General features: G+C 47.6%; 1 protein-coding gene across 6 annotated transcripts in view; it reads left to right on the forward strand.

Moving 5' to 3' along the window:
* Positions 1-20899, forward strand: part of GPRC5A (G protein-coupled receptor class C group 5 member A) — a 38257-nt gene that overhangs the window by 8495 nt on the left and 8863 nt on the right. For 2 of the 6 annotated variants that reach the window (XM_070269925.1, XM_070269928.1), the window contains exon 1: positions 12006-12565. The exons of 1 other annotated variant lie outside the window; for it this stretch is intronic. In XM_070269925.1, coding sequence (XP_070126026.1) covers positions 12504-12565 — 62 coding nt within the window. In that variant the 5' untranslated portion in view covers positions 12006-12503. Of the gene's footprint in view, positions 1-11308; positions 11543-11761; positions 12566-20899 lie in introns of those variants that run through there. 3 more of the 6 variants (XM_070269926.1, XM_005610949.4, XM_070269929.1) reach the window with 3 other exon arrangements.

A 20899-nucleotide genomic window follows, 5' to 3' on the forward strand; every position in this document is an offset into this window, starting at 1 on the left:
CAGTAAGTGCTTACCATGTGCCATTGCGTCAAACTGAACTGAGTAATGATGCTTGCCAACGGAAACAGTCTTGCGAAAGAGGAACCTGTGAGCGAACACCTGAGGACATGCTTCAAGGTCTTATAGGAAGACAACTCCAGTCTAAAAATGAAATCAGAGCATGTATTTCCTTCCTTACCTGGCTTACTAATACTTTTACATTTGCTACGACAGACTCATGCTTTGGCATAGGCCCAATGTCCACTGGAGTGCCCCAGGGTCAACCCATTAAACCTTATCTGTCCCACGTTCTTTGCCACAAACGTGTTTATCAGCTTCTTCCTGGGAAGGGGGAGTGATTGAGATAATGGATATAAAGCAAGTAATGCAGCGCCTGGAATAAGAAGGTGCTCGACAGCTGTTAGCTTAAAACAGAAAAAGACAAAAGAGCAGAGTGGAAGTGGGAAGGTGTTCAGCCGACAGAGGAGGGATGGGAAAGGATATGGAATTAGTAGGAGTGGGCAGGGGGCAGGAAGCCAGGACTGAGAGCGTCCGCTTCCCAGCTCCTTCTAGACTAGGGCGGCCCTGCCTGCTAGAAGCCCTTAAGATTACAGGTGAGCTGGAACCCAAGAAATGAGATAAAGTCCCTGACTAATAGCAAGTAAAGACAGAGCCATTTGATAGTTCTGTTATGCATCTTAGAATGTGCAGAAATGCAATTATAGCACCAAATGCGAATCATGGAAAACAAGCCGTGAATGGAGACATTTGCTAAGAGATGCCAGCCTGCTCTGGCAAAGTTAATTTGTCAGCTCTTTTCACTTGGGTAACAGAAATTAAGGGAGGAGCCGCAGCTCCTGTCAAACCTAACTGTCTGAAAAGCAGACTGTTTAAGGCTGCAGGGCAACACCAGCTGCAAATGAGCTCAGCCGGGGCGAGGCCGCAGGGAGGCCGTGGCAGAGCTCTCCAGGGAAAACGTGGCAGAGAGCGCAGCCTCCACCGCCCCTGCAGAGGCAACCATGCGCTGGGCCAAGAGGCCAAGGGCAGAGGGATGTGGTGGAAGAATGGCCTGACTCCGGAGTTAGGGGCTGAGCCGTGTGGGCGCTGCACCACTTCCTGAAGGTTGAACAATGCGCAGGCCACTTACCTCTCTGAGCCTCAGTTTCCTCATCTGTAAAATGAGGATAATAGCATCTGCTTTGAAGAGTTTCTGTAAAGATAAAAAATGAGACAAAGAAAACACAAATGCTGTAGAAACTGTAAACACCCTGGATGCCAGTTGCTGTTATTATGAAAAAGAAACTAAACTGGTTGTATTAGTCAGCTCGGGCTGCCCTAACAAAATACCACAGACTGGGTGGCTTAAACCACAGAAAGTTATTTTCTCACAGTTTTGGAGGCTGGAAGTCCTAGATCAAGGTGCCAGCAAGGTAGTTTCGTTCTGAGGCCTCTTCTCTTGGCTCGGAGGTGACCACCATCTCACTGTGTGCTTAGCCTCTTTTTTGTGCACAGAGAGAGAGAGCAAGCTCTCTGGCATCTCTTCTTAAAAGGGCACTAATCCTGTCATGAGGACCTCATCCTCATGACCCATCTAACCCTAATCACATCTCAGAGGCCCCATCTCCAAATGCCATCACACTTGAGAGTTAGGGCTTCAGCATAGGAATTTTGGGGGGACATCAACATCCAATCTATAACACTGGTTTGAAAGACGTTTGGGGCCAGCCCCTTGGCCGAGTGGTTAAGTTTGCGTGCTCTGCTTCGGTGGCCCAGGGTTTCACTGGTTCCGATCCTGGATGTGGACATGGCATTTCTCATCAAGCCATGCTGAGGTGGCGTCCCACATGCCACAACTGGAAGGACCCACAGCTAAAAATACACAACTATGTACCAGGGGACTTTAGGGAGGAAAAAGGAAAAAAATAAAATCTTTAAAAAAAAAAAAGGAAACTATTCCTTTTTATGAATAGTCCATGATGTGTTTTAGTGTTTTAATGGGAGAAGAAATCCTTGGTAGTAAGCAAATAGGCCTTAAATAAAATGCCAAAGTAGGGAAATGCTTCTCCCCTGGGCTGATCCTGCATTTCTCAGCCAGGCCGTTGTTGATATATCACTACAGACTCTTTACGTCCTTGTAGAGGCATCTGTTTAAACCTGAGAGCCAGGGGAAACCTGCTCTCCACAGGCAAGCACAATGGGAAGGGATATAGCTTAATAGTGGCTCTAACCTTTTATCCCTCTGTGGACAGCTTCGAGAATGTGATAAAAGATACGGACATTTTCTCAAGGAAAATGCACATACAGTTCTGACAATGGAGAGGAGTTCTCAGCTTGAAATCCATCTTTGGATCCCTGGTGTGTGTGTGGTTTACGGACTTTGGGCCATGACCCCTGCACTAGAGAAAATAGGGAACATTGGTGGTCCTTGATAATATCAAGGAAGTTTCTTCCATTTTTTGTGCGTGGGAGTAAAACTGCAGAATTAAAAAACACAAAGCAGGCTATAAAAGAGTTTGCTATCTAAGTTGTTATCCTGAAATAAGTCATGAAGTGGGAATTAGGGTGATGGAACAGCTGGGTGCCTGGAACAGGAGTCTGGAGACCCAAATTCTAGTCCTGACTTCCCAATTAACTAGATTTGGGACCTAAGACAGTCCCTTGGACTCGCTGAACTTCAGTCCACTCACTGGTCAAGCTTATTCCCACCTAGAGCTACTATTTACTGATGCTCTGTCATGAGCCAGACACCCTACGCTGTGTTCCCCTCACCGCAGATATTGTTGACTTACAGCTCAACATTGCAAAGCACACACACACGCGCACACACGTGCACACACACACAGGCAGTATTGTTATTATTTTGTGGGAAGAGAGACATACTTCTTTACAATGGGAAAATAACATTTCCATGGTTCTCAATTTAGAAGTTCTTTCTCAGGGGATCTAGGAAGAGCTTTGGTTATGGGAAACTGAGTAGTCGTACCTGGAAATATCTGGGGCCTCCATCTTTAGCAAGATGAAGGCAGCTTGGTCTTCTCCCACTTTCCCTTAAAATCATCTTCTTTTCTAATACTCACCTTTGTCAGTGCCTATTTACACTGTTCTCTCCCAAGGTCACACCCAGCCGTTTCTTGGAAAGATGTTTCAAGCAGTTGTGGTTTAGGGTGGTTCAAGAGAAATAAGGAAATGATGGCAGGCAAGTGGCAAGCCCAATAGCACCCTTGTTCTGCTCCCCACCTGCTGCAGCCTAGGGTGGTTTAGGAGCTGCCATGGCAGTGTGTCCTGCTGGGGAGGCCTCGGAGTGTTTCCCGAGTGCCAGCCCAGAGCTTTTCCACAAGAGTTTCACTCTGGTTTGGCTCCATGTTGTCCTTGGAATTAGCCAGCTAATTAATCTCCTGTGTCTGCTGGTTCCATTGGCCCATCTCTGGGATGAGGCCAGAAGCAGACTCAGAATCAGATATGGCCTGGGGGCTGGAAAGTAGATTGGGGGCCCCTCTCCTTCTACCCACTGTAGATCACTAACCCTTTGGGCCACGTTTCTTGGGGTACCCCATGAACACGTTGAATAAGCTTAGCAATCAAAGGACAGGCAACCCAAGGTGACAATTTGCTGATTTTCCAATCCAAGAGAGGAGACTAAGGACATTTTGATGAAAGGGTGATTTATTGATTTGGATGAAGCCCTCTTATTCATTGATTCAGTTTCATCTGAAACGCTGCACATACCTGGCACACAGGGTGTTTTGAACAAGCTCATTGAAAGAATACATGGGTAGTTCTTTTTAGTTCTTTTGTGCTAAAAAGGGGAGCTGGTTCACACCTCTTCCTTCCCTCAGGTCTTCATTCTTACTTCTCCTGATAACTCAGGAAGTCATGATAGAGGCTATGTTAAAGAATATATATATTTTAAAAACCTCAGGCCAGTCTGTACTGGAAAGCCAAACATTTCCTCTGCACTCAGGGGAGAACTGACTTCATTTACTGACCTTCTTATCTTGGTAGGGATATTTTTCTAGGTTCTACTGTCTCATCAAGTAAATTTCAGATAAGTCACTTTTCTGTGAGTCTTAGCCAGACCTACCATTTTAGGATCATAGGGAGATCTGGGCATTTTGGAAGTTAGTTTATTTGAAAACAGTTCTCGAAGTGAAGGTCTTCCATGTTTTCCTAAATTCAAACTCCGGAGTGCTTCAATCAACGTGAGTTTAAATGTTTTCATTCCTTTTGTTTTATTTTATTTGCTGGGAGATCAATGTTGTGGATGGAAGGCAGAGGAAGGAATTTGTAGTTCTCTACTGGGAATCTAAATGAGTCATCACTTGTGAACAACTGTGAAAAAAAAAACCCTATGACTTTAAACTTGTGGAAGATGGTACCGTAGATGATAAAAACAAGATGGAAAAAGTTATTATTTATGCTCTTGTGGTATTTTTCCCCTTTGACTAAATGATGACTGACTTATTCTAAACCACTCTAGGGACTGACAAACTTCATGTCAATTTCTGAGTCTTAATATCTGGTTGTGTCACCAAGCTCCTGCTTCACCGTGAAAGTACCGCATCCATCCAACTCAGCCATGTTGGTGTAAGTGACTTGACCGTAAAATGATTTCTAACTAATTTCATGATTCTTTTGAGAATCAGCTAGAAAGCATTTCTAAAATTCTTTTGGGAAAAGTTGATGGTTATGACATTTTATGGGATCCTTCCAGTTTCAAAGATTCACCCCTCAACCAATCCCATAACCCTTTAAAATGTCTCAGGAATTTCAATATCGAGGTCTCTATGTTTTTGAAACTGCCTCTTGTGCTTCACATGTGGCATCAAAACTGTTTGGTCGTCCACATTGTTTCCCTTGTTATTTTGAAAATATGGTCATTTAATTTAAAGAAGTTAGGACTAAGGGCCCTAATTATTTCTTGATAACACATATAACAAAAGGATTTTCTTTTCAGTTATATCCAAAGCTACAACCCTTGGAATCATCCTTGACTCCTTTTCTTTCTTTCATACCCCACGTTCAATTCAGTAACAAGCTCTGTTGGCTTTGTCTCAGAACGTGTTCAGAATCCGGTCGCTTCTTACCACCCCCACTGCTACAGCTGCTCCAACCACCTTCTTCTCCAGCAGTGGCCTCCCACTGGCCACCCCCTTTGAGACTCTGCCGCCTCAAATGTCACTCCTCACCCACAATGGCTTCCCATCTCACCCAGAGTGGAAGCCAAAGATCTCACAGGGACTCACAAGGCCCACCTGATGGGCACCCGCTTCCTTCCCCGCTTCCTCTCTGACTTCAGCTCCTTCCACCCTCTCCCTGGCACCTTCCTCCTCCGTCCGTCACTCAGGCCTCCTTGCTGTTCTGCGAACACGCCAAGCAGGGGCCCTGCACTCCTGTTCCCTCTGCCTGGGATGCCTTTCCTGGATGTCCGCAGGGCTCCCTCTCACTTCCCCAGGTCTCTGCCTAACTGTCACCCTCTCACAGAGGGCTTCCCTGGCCCCCCCATGGAAATAGCATCTGTTCCCTCCAACCCTGCCTCCCAACTCTCCTTAACGTGACGTATTTACTTGGTGATTGTTTTCTTCCCGCCACTGGAATATGAGCTCCATGAGGACAGAAACTTTGTCTTGTTCACTGTGGAATCCTTAGCTTCTGGAAGGCTGCCTGGCATGTAGAGATATGCAGTACGTATTTGTTGCCTGATTAAATATCCTAGTCTCAACCGAGGCTTGAAAAACAAACAGATAGGAGTGTGGGTAATCACAGAGTCCTAAATATTCAGGTGTCTGAACCACATTTCTAAAATAGTTTCTTATGCCTGGAAAGCACACCAAATAATTTTGTCAGACCAGGATGTTCTCCTGAAATGCCCTCCACAGCCTGGCTGTCATCCTTCAGTTTCCTTCAAATTCTACTCTTAGTGACTAAGTTTTTAGTGTTAAGCATCAACCTCTTTAACAGGCCCTTGTTTTCTTTTAAAATCATCTTTACAGATGTATAATTTACATATGATAGAATACACCCATTTTTAAGGGTACAGTTTGTTGAGTTTTGACAAATGTATACAGCTGCGTAATAACCACCTCAATGAAGATACAGAACAATTCCGTCACCCCAAACAAGTTCCCTTGTGCCCCTCTGCAGGAAATCCTCACTCCCCACCCCTGGCCCTGGACGATCCCTCATCTGCTTTCTGTCATCATAGAATTTTACATAACTGGAAGCATACAGTACGTACTCTTTTATTCTCTTGCTTCGGCATAATGTTTTTGAGATTCATCCATGTTGTTGTATCAGTGGTTCCTTCCTTTTTATTGCTGAGTGGAATTAGTAGTGCTTTCTTTTAACTGAAAACACTCCCAGGAGGGGCCATAGGCAATCCTTCAGGTCCTTTAACACTGTAGTCCAAATGAAGTTTTTTTGGTTGAGCAACACGTGGAAAATATAAGGGCCTTTGGGTACCTGGAAGTGAAGGAGAGGCCCGACAAGGGTAAGATGCTGAGAGGCAGTTTTGCCAGCATCACCGTTTTGCTTGTCTTTCATATGCAAACTCAAGAAGCTGCCCTCCTGCCTTCGGTGCCAGGGTGCCAGAAATCCATGAGGGAGTGGATGAATATTACTGCATATTCCCCGCGTGCTAGATGTAATTCTGCTTGATGCTCATGACAACACTGTGAATTAAATGTTATGAGCTCCCTTCTTTCAGATGAGGAAATGGACTCTGGAGCTTTTAGTAGGATTCAGGCCGGGTCTTCCTAACTCCAAGGTTCAATTTGTTCAAGTTCATTCCAGTAGGACACCCCCTGGCCCCAGACTCCCTGCCCTGGGCTGAGCACAGCCCCAAGGAAAGAGAGACGGGGAGAGAGAGAGATGTTAGGACAGATCTGCTGGGCACGAGCGAGTGGGGAGAGGAGACTTCAGCTGCATTGGGTTTCCCGTCACAGAACCAGTCTGGGCAGTTAATGGGATTCTCTAACCCAGCCTTGGGGCTACTGGCAGTGCCTCTCTGGTTTCAGCATGGTGCCTTCGGCTCATAACTTCCCTCGGAGTTAAAACCCTGAGTACGAGCACAATCTTAAAGTCAATCCCTGAAAAGGTGGGGAGGCTGTAACCGCAGCATGTTTTAATAGCCTGATAACAAGAGGAGTGAGACAGGCAGGGTCGCTGGTTGGCCAGCGTGCTGACCGCAAGCGCCGGTTCCGTGCAGACTGCATTCCGGGGCTTCAAGTGTCACCTCTCTGGGGCCACACGTGTTTACCCTTTGCAAATTCCACTTCTCTCTCTTCCACCTGGTGGGAGTGGGAAGATGAAACCAATGCCACTTCAAGATGAAGCCCTGGAGACTCCTGCTGGCCTAGGCAGGCTCTTTGCAGCATTTCACATAACCCGCTGGCCTATGCGAAATAGTCTACCTTTCAGAGGTGTATTAGTTTCTTGTGGCTGCCTTAACAAAGTACCAAAAACTGGGTGGCTTAAAACAGCAGAAGTTCCTTCTTTCACAGTTCTGGAGGCTAGAAGTCCAAGATCAAGGTATCGGCGGTGCTTCATCTGAAACCTCTCGAGGAGAATTCCTCCCTGCCTCTCTCCTAGCTTCCGGTGGTGCCCATTGATCCTTGGTGTTCCTTGGCTTGTGGCAACAAACTCCAGTCTCTGCTCTGTCTTCCCATGGCCCTCTTCTCTGTGTGCCTGCCTCCTCTGTGTGTGTATGTCTCTCCACGTTCTCTTCTTACAAAGACGCCAGTCATTGGATTTTTTTTTTAAAGATTGGCACCTGAGCTAACAGGTGTTGCCAATCTTCTTTTTTTTATTTTCTTCTTCCTCTTCCCAAAGTCCCCCAGTACATAGTTGTACATTCTAGTTATGAGTGCCTCTGGTTGTGCTGTGTGGGACGCCACCTCAGCATGGCCTGATGAGTGTGCCATGTCTGTGCCCAGGATCTGAACTGGTGAAACCCTGGGCCAGTGAAGTGGAGGCGTGAACTTAACCACTAGATCACAGGGCCAGTGCCCCAGTCATTGGATTTAAGGCTACTGAAGGGGGCCAGCTCCATGGCCAAGTGGTTAAGTTCAGCATGTTGTGCTTCAGTGGCCCAGGTTTGGTTCCAGGTCATTGGTGGGCATGCTGTGGTAGCAACCCACATATAAAACAGAGGAAGATAGGCACAGATGTTAGCTCAGGGCAGCTCTTCCTCAAGCAAAAAGAGGAAGATTGGCAACAGATGTTAGCTCATGGAGAATCTTCCTCAGCAAAAAAAAAAAAACACCCAAAACAAAACAAACAGCTACTGGAGCGGCTGTCCATTTAACACATCTCCTCATGTTGGGCCCCTGCTTCATTCTTCAGTGCCCTTCTGCTTCCAAGATGAGTCTGGGACTCCACACTCACACTGTCTACTTGTGCAGTTTCATCTCCCACTGCCCACACTTTGTGTTCACACTGAATTCATGGTCGGGCTGTTACACACCTCCTTGCCTTTGCAAATTCTGTCCTCTCTGTCTGGAATGCCCTCCCCATTCCTCACCCCTCTTGCCTCTCCATCTGAAACACTCTTACTCATGCTGTAAGCCTCCGCCCTTGGCGAGGGCTGCCCTGAGTGCTGTGGGGAATGTTCACTGTGGCCTTTGGCTCCCAGCTGGGATCCTTGTGTGTTCTTGTGGCATAGCATCTAACACATGGATTGCCTTTGTTCCGTTACTGTGCATCTCTCCACGAGACTAAGCTCCTTCAAGGCAGTTTTCTTTTGAATCCCCAGCACAGTTATAGGTCTATACAGAAGACCATCCATAGCTGCTGAATGGCTGAGTAAATACGGAAATTCCCTGCAGGGGATAATGCATCTTTCTTATCCTTGTATTATGTTCCCTACAGTGCCTAGTGCATAGTTGGCCCTCAAATGCTTCCTGTACAGTTTAGCAATTGAATGGAAAAGCCGCTATTGGCAGGAATGTGGTGGGAGCTGCGGTTCACTGTTACCAGCAGTTCCATTAGCGTAACCACCTGAGGAAGTAAAATTCTCCTGTGCTGTTCGCCTCCTGGCTCAGGTGCTTCTTCAGTGGGATTCAGTTGTGGTCAGGGATCGGGAGAGGAGGCACCTTCCATCTTGCTGGTGAGGAAGTGAAGGGAGAGAATGGGGAGCCCGTGGCCTGAGGTTCCACAGCCCTGAGTTCTGAGGTAGTATTGGTAAAGGGTCAGGCCCAGGACATTGGTAGAACCGGCCAGTTCCTGGTTCCTGCCTGCAATCAAGAATGGGGGTCATAGTGGTGTTGGTCGGTGGGGGCCGGGAGGGGAGATGGTGCAGGGACTGGGTTCTGGCACTCCCAGACTGAGGCTGACCAGGCCCATGCTCACGGAAAATGACCCCCTTGCTGGCCTTGCAGCAGAGTGAATGTCCTCTCCAGCATCAGACCAGCCTCTCTCTGGGGGGAACAAGGCACTCTTATTGTGCGGCTCTCTCTCTCATCTCCTCATTTTCAGTCATGTGAGCTTCCCTCTGTGTCCCTCAACAATGCTACTTGTCACTTGAAGCCAGCTAGCACTCACAGGAGGATAACTAGAGTTGGAGTCATACCTGGCTCCAGACTCCCTTTATGCTATTTCTTCCATCGATTTCCAAGGCCTTCAATCTTGTTCTCCAGACCATTTTAGCAGGACAAGAGACCCAGCAAACGAAATATTTCAACTACTGGCCCCCTGCCTGTCCCCCTCAGGGGTGTCTCTAAAGCACATCAGCTATTCCAGCCTCCCCGCCTCTCCTCCCCCTGCCCCAGCCAGCCAGGCCCCCACAGGGATGCTGGGGCAGGGCTGGGACTAGGAGAGGCAGCGAAGCGCCCAGGGCTCCCCATTTAAGGAGGTGCTCCTTCTCAGAGCTGGGTAAGTGCCTCCTTCAATTTTGTGCTCTGGGTGCCTCACTCCAGTCCTGGCTTGGTGCTGGGCTGGTGTACTGATAAAGGGATGGGAGGAGAAAAAGAAGTTCAAAGGAGAGTAGAAGAGAAAGTGCAAGAGGACAAGGTGGGAGATCTGAATGAAGTCAGCGACAAAGTGAAGAAGAGGGGGCACAGGTGACCAAGGACAGCATCCCCGTGAAGTTCTCTCACACTCAGCCCTGGACCCGCCAGACACATGTCACCCAGGGGACAAGGAACAACAGGAAAAACACAACACACCCACTCCTTTCTCATCACGTTTCTGGAGTTTCTTTGGGGAGGGGCTGGGGGGATGGGAAAGAAATCCCCAAAGTCCCCTCCCTCTGCTTTGACTCCCTCCTCCAACTTGACATCTTTTTCTTGATACCACGAACTTCACCTTAGGCGTGGTAACTCGGATTCCTAAAATGCTGGTGCTGAAGGAGCTGTTAGAGATGGCTAGTCCTGTGCAGTAGCCACTAGCCACACGGGACTTGTGAGCCCCTGACATTCTACCAGTCCAAACCGACAAGTGCTGTAGGTATAAAAGACACACTGGATTTTTGAGGACACAGTTGGAAACAAAAGAATGTTTGTTTAATATTTTAAAAAAGATTACATGTTGAAATGACAATGTTCGGGATCTCTTGGCTTAAATAAAATATATTATTAAAATTAATTCCCCTGTTTCTTTTTATTTCTTTTAATGCGGCTACTAGAAAATTTAACATTACATATGTGGCTTGCACTTGTGGCTTGAATTATAGATCTGATGGACAAGGCTGGTCTAGTTCGACTTCCTTCTTTACCAGATGAGAAAACTGATGTTCAGAGAGGAGACCTGACTTTAGCAGATGGTGCACACTAAAAAGCACTGTCATTTGCAGTTCCCACCAATAGCTCAGTTTCGCCCCTGCACACACACACACACCCCTGGGAGCCTGGGAGAGGAGCAGGTAGACTTACAGACCCCTGGGCTGTAGACAAGGGAAGTGTTCCAAGACTCAAGACGTTGGCTATGGTTTCTTGGGAGTGAAACAAAAACCTAACAAAGGTGGAGGCATTGTTTCCAAAAAGTCAAGCACATAAACTTGGGGTGTGCAGAGAAGTGAGGATCCCGATGGGGAACGCTAGGCCTCTCCCCATTAATTCATTTGCATGGTGACACAGGTAGTTACCAGGTGTGCTAATCATCACCTTAAAAGCACAGAGTCTCCCTCCCCCAGCTCAGTGGGGCGGAGCCTGGCCGGCCCTGACACCGAGGGGGCAGCCACTCAAGGATTGTTTGACAAGTAAACAAAGACAAGTTTCAGTAGGATTGGCTTGATAATGGAAGAGGAGTGGGCAGTGGAGGGAGGGGGAACCAGACACCAAAGGCAAATTCCTTTATTTCATAACTTTATCTGGCGTCCCCATTCTCATGAGCCTGCATTGTCAAGGCTTTAAGAGCCCTAGTTAAGGTAGTGGAGAGAGAGGCTCTCTCAGCCCTGGGGCAGCACTAATGATGCTCCTGGGAGCACGGCTCTGACAAGCGGAGTTGGGAGCTAACTCTGGACTCCGCAAGAAAGTTCTCCTTGGCTGTTACCTCAGTTTGGCTGGGAAGCCCCCAGAGGGTGGCCACCTCCTCCTTTCCTGAGCCTGGCTTCCCATCCAGCACTGGTCAGGTGAGAGTGATGGAGAGAGAGGCTAAGCTAAGGGGAAAAGTGGAGAAAAGTTGGCTTTTCCCGCTGCAGGGAGGTGGGGCCACTTGGGGTCAGCTCTCCCTCCTATTTACACACACACACCCACACACCCACACACCCACACGCGCGCGTGCGCTGTGGAATTAACAGAGGAGCTTCAACCTGGCTAGCCCTTGTCCTTGCCGGACAGGACTGCCCGGCGAGGAAGGCGGGTGTGGCTCCTAGCTGGAGGTGACAGCCTCCAGGACTGATAAGGAGCGGTCCCCTCTGGCCCCAATACTCATTGCCCTGGGACCAGCACACGCTTATGCGTCTAGGAGGAGTCTGATACGCTGGGCGGGGCCGAGGTGGGTCCCCCATCACCTATTTTAGAGGTGACTGTGCCGCTGACGTCAGGCGGCTTTTTGGTTCATTCCCTGGCACGGGGACTTTATTTTCATAACAGCATGCAGTGCCGTGGAACTGGAATAGGCGTGTCCTTTCCCCCTGACCCTCTCCCGCCCCTTGTCCCTCTGCCCACCCCCTCGCTCGCTCCCTCCCTCCGACGACAGCCGCCTTTATAACTGCTCCACGAGGCGAAGGCGGCATCCCTGCCCGCAGGCGTCCCCAGCACCGAGGGGCTCCGTGCTGCCTCTTACGCGCGCGGGAAGCAGCGCAAATCCACGGACTGAAGAGAAGGCACCAGGGTAAGTGAGGCGCACCGAGCCCGGAGCGCGCCCGGCCTCCGGATTTAAATCCCGGGGGGGGGGGGGGGGGGGGGGGAGTATGACGTTGGAAGGAGTAGGATCCAAGAGGAGAGGAATCCTGGTAATGGACTACAGCTAGCTATGAGAAGAAAAGGGTTCCAAGAAAAAAAATTCCTCTAGTTTAACCCAACTCAGAAGTTTTTTTTTTCTGAGCTTCCCAGGCTAAGGTAGAGACGGAGAGCCCAAAGATAATCAGGATGATAGTTTCTGCTCAGACACATGGTACAAACTCTCAGGAGGTGGAATCCTGGCCAGGCAGGTGAGCAGTTCTGGAGGGAAGGAGGGAGAAAGATCTTAGAGGAAGGGAAGGGACTGGAGGTGGAGAGGGGTGGCTTGGGCGGGGACAGGATGGGGGGAGATGCTGACAGCTGCTTCTTTACCCAGGTACTGAAAAGTGTCCATTTATTTTATCCTCCCACAACAAGAGTGCCCTTCTGAATTTTGGGAAGTAGGTCCTAGAAGCCACCCCTTCTCTTGATGTGAGTGTGGGGCTGTCAGGTACAGCATTCCCTGCTCTGCTGTCCCTTGAGTTGCTCAGCAACCGCGGGCGGAGGGAAGCTGAATGTCCGGTAACAGCCCACAGTCAGGCAACCACTAGATCGGACTCGGGAATGCCCCAGAGCTGTCCAGGACGGTCCCTTAAACATCCGCGGGGCAAGGAAGGGCTGGCGCTCAGGGGAAGCCTGCTCAGCATCAAGGAATTTGAAGGACTTTTCATTCCTAACTTCTATCCCTGCTGACTTTCTCCTCAGAGGGTTTGTAAACGCCACACCTGTTGAGGGGTTTGGTAGAATCGGCCACCGCTGTGGGCTTTTTCCTCAAGGGGAATACCTGAACCACTTCAGATACGGCGGGCCAGAGCGCCACCCTCCAGCTCTGAGTGCTGGCTGCTGCTGGGAGAGGGAAGGAATGAAGGGGAGGAAGGGTCGGCAGAGGGGTGACCTGGGAGACTGAAAGGCGCCTCCCAGGGTATGGAGAGGTGTGTGCTCCAAGGGCCGATGGGAATGAGCAGAACATTCCTGGGACGTGCTCTCAACCTGGAGTCAGGAAGCCTGATTTCTGTCCTGGCCCTGCAGGACCATGAAACTGAGGGGAGGCAGGGGCCTGGGCCTTGAGTTCCTCCTAAGGGCTCTTGGGAAGATGCCCAGCCCCATCCCAGGGCTGAGATTCTGTCTGCATGTGCCCCTTGGGCATCCTCTTTGAGGTCTGCTTCTTTGTATTCCACTCCTTAGCGTGAACTGAAGATAACTGGGCATAAAGAAGAATTTTGACTGTGTGATTTTCTTCTTCTCATTCTGGGAGTTTGTCTTCAGGTTCACTGCTATTTAGAAATCCACAGATTGAGCTGAGGAAATGGGCAGGAAATGAGGTGTTAGTATAACAAGACCCTTAAAAACAATGAATTGAATAGGATTTTCACTTGAGGGGTCTCAGATTTTTAAGTAGTTTGATGTGTTTGTTTCTACTTTTATCCCTAATTTTATTGCCTTGTGATCAGAATATCTAGTCTGTACATTTCTTATTTTAGAATTTTAGATTTTTTTTATCTAAAATATGCTGTTTTTCTAATTGTTCCACGACCACTTCAATAGAAGCAATCATATAGAGCAGGGGTCAGTAAACTAGGTCCATGGCCAAAGACATCCCACAGCCTCTTTTTGTAAATAAAGTCTTAGTGGCACACAGCCATGCTCATTTGTCTATGTATTTATCTATGGCTGCCTTCAGCTACAAACATATGGACTGCAAAGCCTAAACTCCTTATTATCTGCCCTTTGCAGAAAATGTTTGCTGGTCACAGATAGAGAAGATCGAATTATATGATTAATAATGGGGATCTAATAAGATATGAAGATAGAGATGTTTTGATCAAAGTATCCAAAGAACATTTATAAAAATTATATTATTATTCATTTTGTCTATTTTACCTACTGAGGACTGAAAAAGAAGTGTTAAAGTCTCCTATAACTATAGTATTTCTTTTTGATTTCTCTTTGTATTTCTGGTAGTTTTTCTTTCATGTATTTTGTTGCTATATTATTTAGCATGTAAAAGTTTACGATAGTTGTATCTTTAATGTGGCATATCCTTACTAACTACAAAGCAAGCTTTCCGGTCCATATCATACCTTTTTGCCTTGATTAAACTTTGTGTGATATTAATACTTCAACTCTTAATTTTCTTACCTTGAACAATCTATTTAACTTTGAACCTGATACACAATGCCTGCTAAATAAACAATATCTATTATTGTTGCTTTTTTTGCATTTATTTTAATTTTTTTCTTTCTTTTGCTTTGAACTTTTCTGAATCCTGTTGTTTTAGGTGAGGTTCTTATAGTACAGTTTAATTTAGTCTTTTTTTAAAATAAAAAAGTTACCATTTATATTTATTGTAATAATAGTTACTTGCCATTGTCATCTAATTTTTGGCCATGTGGTCTGCGCTCTGCATCCTCTCCCACGTTAAATAGGCTCTATTGTATTGTCAGATCTACTAGGCCCCTGAATGGATAGTGGTGCCAGTCTCAGGGCTTAGAAACACAGGTTTTTAAGGAGAAACTGTAAGTTTAGCTTGAGACTTATTGGATCAAACGTGAATATGTTACTTTTATATTTTGAAATAAAATACTTAAAGGAAGGTGTCTTTGAGAGCTTTGAGATCGTATACCAGTAGAGGACTTCACTTTATCTACCTATTTGCTGGAAATTTCATGTTTTAAAATTCTGGGCCTAAGAGATTTGGAAGTTTTGCTCAACATCTTAAGTTGTTTTTGTATTTTTTATTTTTTTTTGTGAGGAGGATTGGCCCTGAACTAACATCTGTACCAATCTTCCTCTATTTTATGTGTGACGCCACCACAGCATGGCTTAATGAGCAGTGCTAGGTCTGCACCTGGGATCCGAACCTGTGAACCTTGGGCTGCTGAAGTGGAACATGCAAACTTAACCACTACACCACCAGGCTGGCCCTTAAGCTTTTTTTAAAAAAAAAAAATTTCTGGTACTTTATTTTATATTCCTGTAATTTATTTTATGTTAATCTAAAAGTCACATGCTTTGTTTGGAATAGAGGAGGATGGCAGTACCCCCAGGGAACTACCCAGAAGTGTAAATTGTCATGAACACTGTTTCTATACTTGTTTAGATCCGCCTATGGAGGTGTGATGACTTATTTTCTCTCAGTTACTGCATAGAAACTCAAATCAGTGATGTTATTCAGATATCATTCATAAGCTGTTGCCACGATGTGTCAGTTTTACGTCATCAGAATTCGGATGGCTACCCAGAATAGGGGATCCTGGAGATTTCCCTGTAGACATTTTCCATTTATTCTGTGGGACTCCACCCTTGTCTTAGAACTCAGCCTGGATAAAACTATGAGGATCAGCATCAGCACATGTTAATCTTCAAAAATTCTTCCTCCCCATTACTCACACTTGCTAATAAATAGCTTGCTTTGAATAAATATTCAGCGGTCAGTCTTAGTCCAGAACATTTGCTCAGCAGCCACTGTGCAGAGCAGATAGTGAGGGGGGTACCAACAAACAGAAGATGTGTTCTGTTTCCTTAGGAAGCTTGTTATCTGGTAGGCAAGTCAGCACCGATATTAATGTACAATATATAACATATGTATGGAAAAACTTGAGTGCCAAGAATTACTTAATAGTAAAAACTATGAAGAGACCCACAAATTTAGAATGAGATGGGACTAATAATTTTTAAAAACCTCAAGATAGAGGTAAGTTTTGGGCCAAGTTTCGAAGAAATCTGGTAAATGGATTGTGACTGGGAGAAGGGTCTCTCTGGCTGGGAGAATAATGCATGCGCTGAGGCAAAGAGCATGATTTTGTTGGAGAAGGCCTTAGATGAACCCCAGTTCCCTTCCAGATGGAAAATACTCTTGGGAGATTTGCTGGCCTTGCGTAGAGTTAGAGGAGGAGTTAGGGAGGCCGGAGGAGATGGGTGGGAGGACTGCTTAGAGAAAAGCCTTGAAGCTCAAAATGAGGCTGAATCTGTTATCACAGACAAAAAGAGGCTAATATGCTTTTCAACTGCTGAATCCAAAGATCCCATCCCAGGCCTTCTAGTCTTTGCTCCCCTTGCAGCGTTAAACCCCATGGACCACTCCTTTTTTTGGAAACTGCTCCCTGGCTTCTGGGGAAACCACTGGGCTTGTTTCTTTTATGTACCTCTGACAATTTCTTTTTAACATCTTTTGCTGACTCCTGCTTCCAAGAGATGGTGTCCCCATGGGTCTGTCCTTGGCCCTCTCGCTCACCGTACACTCACCGTATGTGCTCCCTGTGTGATCTCATCCTCCTCTCGAGGCTGCAGATACCTCCTATGGGCCCAACCTGTGCTTACAGCCCAAACCTGTCCCGAGCCTCAGACTTGCATGTCTAAGTGCAGAGTGGGTCAGCACTGCTTGGTGTCTAGGAGCCTGGCTTTTAAGAGCCATGTGATCTTGGGCAAGTTATTTAACTTCTCTGGGCCTCAGTTTCCTCTGCTGTAAAAAGGGGGCGTAATGATAGGGTTGTTGTGGGCATTAAATGAAACCATGTGTGGCCCAGGATAAGCTCTCAGGAGAACTTAGTGCCTGTTATTGCTGGACCTCCAATTGCATGTTCCATATGCATCTTACACTCAACAAAGCTAAACCGGGCATCTCAACTCACAAGCCCGTATTTCTAAGCTCTGTTCAGTTGCCTAAGCCAGAAAACTGGGCAGTAACCTGGACTCCTTCCTTCCCCAAGCCCTGTCTCTTCTACCTTCCTAAAATTCTCTCCCTCTTCCCTGACCGTCTTTCATGCCTCACCTTCCTGGTCTCCTCTCTAAAGTGTTTTTTTTTTTTTACCCTATTAGGTAGAATAGGCCGCTGTTTTCCATGCCCTCAGCATTCCCTGCACGCTCTCTAACTCCTTATTTGTATGTCATTGTGACTCTATTGGTCTTCCCAGGGGTAGCAGCGACACTCTTGGTCTGTGTGACTTGTATATTTAACACAGTCCCTGACACAAAGTCAGCACTTAAATGTTTGTTGATTGACAGGAAGATTGACCAAATGCAGGATTGCTTGCATTGGAGACTTCTAGGAGAAGGTTTGAAGGGAGAGAGGCTGGAGTCAGGGAGAAAAGCTTCTGAGATCACAACAGTGATTTAGAGATGAAAGATTAAATTATGACTGATTACTCATAAAGGGATACTCCTCCCAACTAGGTGACATTGGACATGGAACTTCGTCTCTGTAAGACTTAGTCTTCTCACCCATAAAATGGGTTGTAGGAACATTAAATGAGATAATAGACATAAAAACATGTAAATGAGAGAATACCTATAAAAACGTAACACTCAGCGTCATGCGTGGCTCACAAGAGGACTCAGTATGAGGCAGTAGCCATCATTATTTTTATTCATAATTATATTATGACTATTGTTATTACTACTGATTGAATGTAGCAATTCAAGAATATAGAGAAAATTAAAAGGCTGGAAAAGCATGAATTGTCCTGGCTGCGATGGTGTGAAGGCTCAGCTTCATCAAACATGTAGGTGATTTGCTATCATTCACAGCAGTCCTAAAAGTACGTTTGTCCTCAACATTTTTAGATGACGGAGTGAGATAAATCTCATAAGGAGGAGATAAGATCAGCTGTGGGCAGAGTTCAGGGCCCCAGGGGAATTCGCTTTTACCGACTCTGGGAGGGCCGCGTACGGCCAGCTTGGGCAACCTTCTAGGTCTAGGCATAAGCAACTCCAGACGCCTTTCCCACCTCTCTGGGAAAAGAGGAGTCTCAGAGATTGGAAATGAGAAGCTGGGAGAGCCATCGAGTGCTGGCATTTGTCCTTGCGTACTGGTCAATGCCGTATATTGGTCAAGGCCGCGTCTAGAGTCAGTACTGCTCCAGAACCCTGTGGCTTCGTCCTGCAGGTGGGTGTTCCCTGGGTGTCCCTCTCCCTGACCTGCACTCAGACCCTTCAGTCTCACCTCCAGCCCTGATTTGGGGTTTGGTTAAGAGTTTGTGCCACACATTCTTTCAATGACAGGAGATGGGGCAGGAAGGAGGATGGAGGGGAGGGAGAAAGAGATTTGGAACTTGGCTACAAGGAGCTCCCCAGAGGGATGAACAGTGGAGCTGGACATGGGCTGAACCACCTAGCTCAGCACTGCCCTCATTTTACAGAGGAGAGGATGGAGGTTCCGGAAGCTGGTGTCCACACACATGGAGGCAGCTGAAACCCCTTCCTCCTAGGGGGTGGACTAAGAGAGGGCTTGGAATTGCACCCAAAAAGTGACTCTCCCTCCCTGCCTCTCCTCCTCCCCCGGCGTCTACCCCTCTTCTTGTTCTTCTTCCTTTCCTTCCTCTTTCTTTTTTCTGTTTTTAACCTTTTGTCATGGTCATGCTCTGACTCATTCTAGAAGGGTTTAAGGCATCGTCAGGTGATTGCAGGGCCTCCGTTGTGGGTGCCGTCGGATCACTGGATGGCTGGGTGGTTAGCTCTGTTAGCAGCTGCAATAAGTGAAGAGGGTCTCACCCTCATGACTCAGTCCTTTCCTCGTGTCCCAGGCCAGAGGCTACACGCACTGAAACCTCACCAACTTCCTCCAAGTGTAGGGGTTAGTCATCGGGGAATTGGGTGGGAGCGGATGACTGGATTCCAGGACATCCCTCTCTGCTTCCTTGGAAACCTCAGCATTCAGGTTCTCCTGGGAGACACCTGGAGTCACTGAGATAGGAGCAGGGTTCCAGACATGGCCCGGAGCTCCTAACCTCAGACCCAAAGTGCGATTTCAGACAGCCGTGTGAGAAGGAGGATGGGAGCAACGGGGCTTAGAACTAAGGACAGCACACAGGGGGCTTGTGAGGAAACCAGGTGAAGCCCAACCGACCCCTCTCCTGTGCAGCTTCCCTGCCCCCACCAGACTCCACTTCTATCCATAAGCTCACTCGTCCACCCTGGTTAGGTACTTACCCTGTGTCAGGCACGAGGCTAGAAGCTGGGGAGAAACACTTAACAACTCAGTCTCCACCTTCACAGAGCCTTTGAGTCTAGAGGGAGATGCAGACTTACCAACAGGCCTTGCAGGGCTGTGTGACAAGTGCTGTGGTGAGAAATACGGAGGCTCTCTGGGAATTCCCGGGATGTGTCGCTCCCCAGACTTGGGCATCAAGGAAAGCATTCTGGAAGAAGGGACCTTTAAGTCAAATGAAGGAGGTGGCTAATGGGGGAGGGGAGGGAGGATGTTCCACCCCGATGGGACTGCATGTTTGAAGTAAGATAGTGGGGCTTGTTTAGAGAAGTAACAAGAAGTCCACGTACTGGGGACGAGGAGGAGGGTGTGGTGAGGCCCGAGCCTGGAGAGGCTGGGGAGGCTGGGGAGGCAGGCAGGGGCTAAAGATGCAGAGCCTTACACTTCTGTACAGGTTATGGCTCTTGCCTCTGGCTGCAAACAGAGCGGCTCAGAGTTGCCAAGCGTGGAGACAGAGAAGTTGGGCTTCTGAAGGGGTCCAGGTCCATCTGATGGTGGTCTGACTGAAGGCTGGGAGGAGTGGACAGACTCAGGAGAGTCTGGGGAGACCCCTGGGATGCCTCCTGTCCCACGTTCTCATCTTCTACAGGCCCATCTCTCCTGCCTTGTCTGCTGCAGCAGAGCACACACAGTCCTTTCCTTACCACGGAGGCATCTGAGGGTATACATGGCAGTTGGAGCAACTCGAAAGGCTAGGCTGTGCGCCTCGGCAGATTTAACCCACGCTCAAAACCAAAACAGCACTGAGGGCTGATGTAGTCACCCCCTCCTTCTAATTGGCCAGTGCCTCCTGCCTCTAAAGTTCTTTTCGCCAGACAAAGGGGCTGCACGGTGTTGTGTTAAGACCTGTGATGTTGGAGTTAGAATTCGGGTTCGAATCCCGGCCCTTCCACTCGCTAGCTGTGCGACTTCGATGAGTCAGTCACCTTGTGCCTCAGTTGCTGCAATTGTGGGATGGGGGTAATAATCGTGTGGGCTATGTCATAGGGTGGTTGTGATGGTTAAGGAGTAAAGTGCATACAGCTGGGCCTGACCCAGGGCAAGAACGAGTTATGAGACCTTCCCCTCACTTCAGAGCAGTCCAAGAGTAAATGATTTCCTTCCACCCCTGTTTGGTCTTTGTTGGAGCAAGTCCTTTCTTGGTTGGACCCTAGGTCTCTCTGCTCTTGACTTTGGTTACAGATGATGTCCACATAACCACTAGCCTCAGTCCATGTTCTCTTCTTGCTCCAGCCCTTAGCTTCTTCTCCGTGACTGTTTCTAGCTCCTGGCTGTTTAGATTCTCAAATGCTGACTGCTTTCTTTCCTCCTCAAATCGTGCTTTCTAGGAGTCCTTGTCAGCTTCTCATCACCCTGTACTTCTTCCCTACCGAGCTTTCTGCTGTCTTTTCCTCATCTGGGCCCGTCCCTGGGTAACACAGCCCCTTCTCAGTACAGACCTGCTTGTTTGTGAGTCTGGTGACTTTTACTTTCCTCTGACTAAACTCAGTGTGCTGAGGACATTTTAGACCCGTGGTGTAGTCCGTGTCACACTGGGGAAAGGGTGGAGGACTAATGGAGG

The sequence above is a fragment of the Equus caballus genome, chromosome 6 (genome assembly GCF_041296265.1).
Source record: "Equus caballus isolate H_3958 breed thoroughbred chromosome 6, TB-T2T, whole genome shotgun sequence".
Taxonomy (NCBI): Eukaryota; Metazoa; Chordata; class Mammalia; order Perissodactyla; family Equidae; genus Equus; species Equus caballus.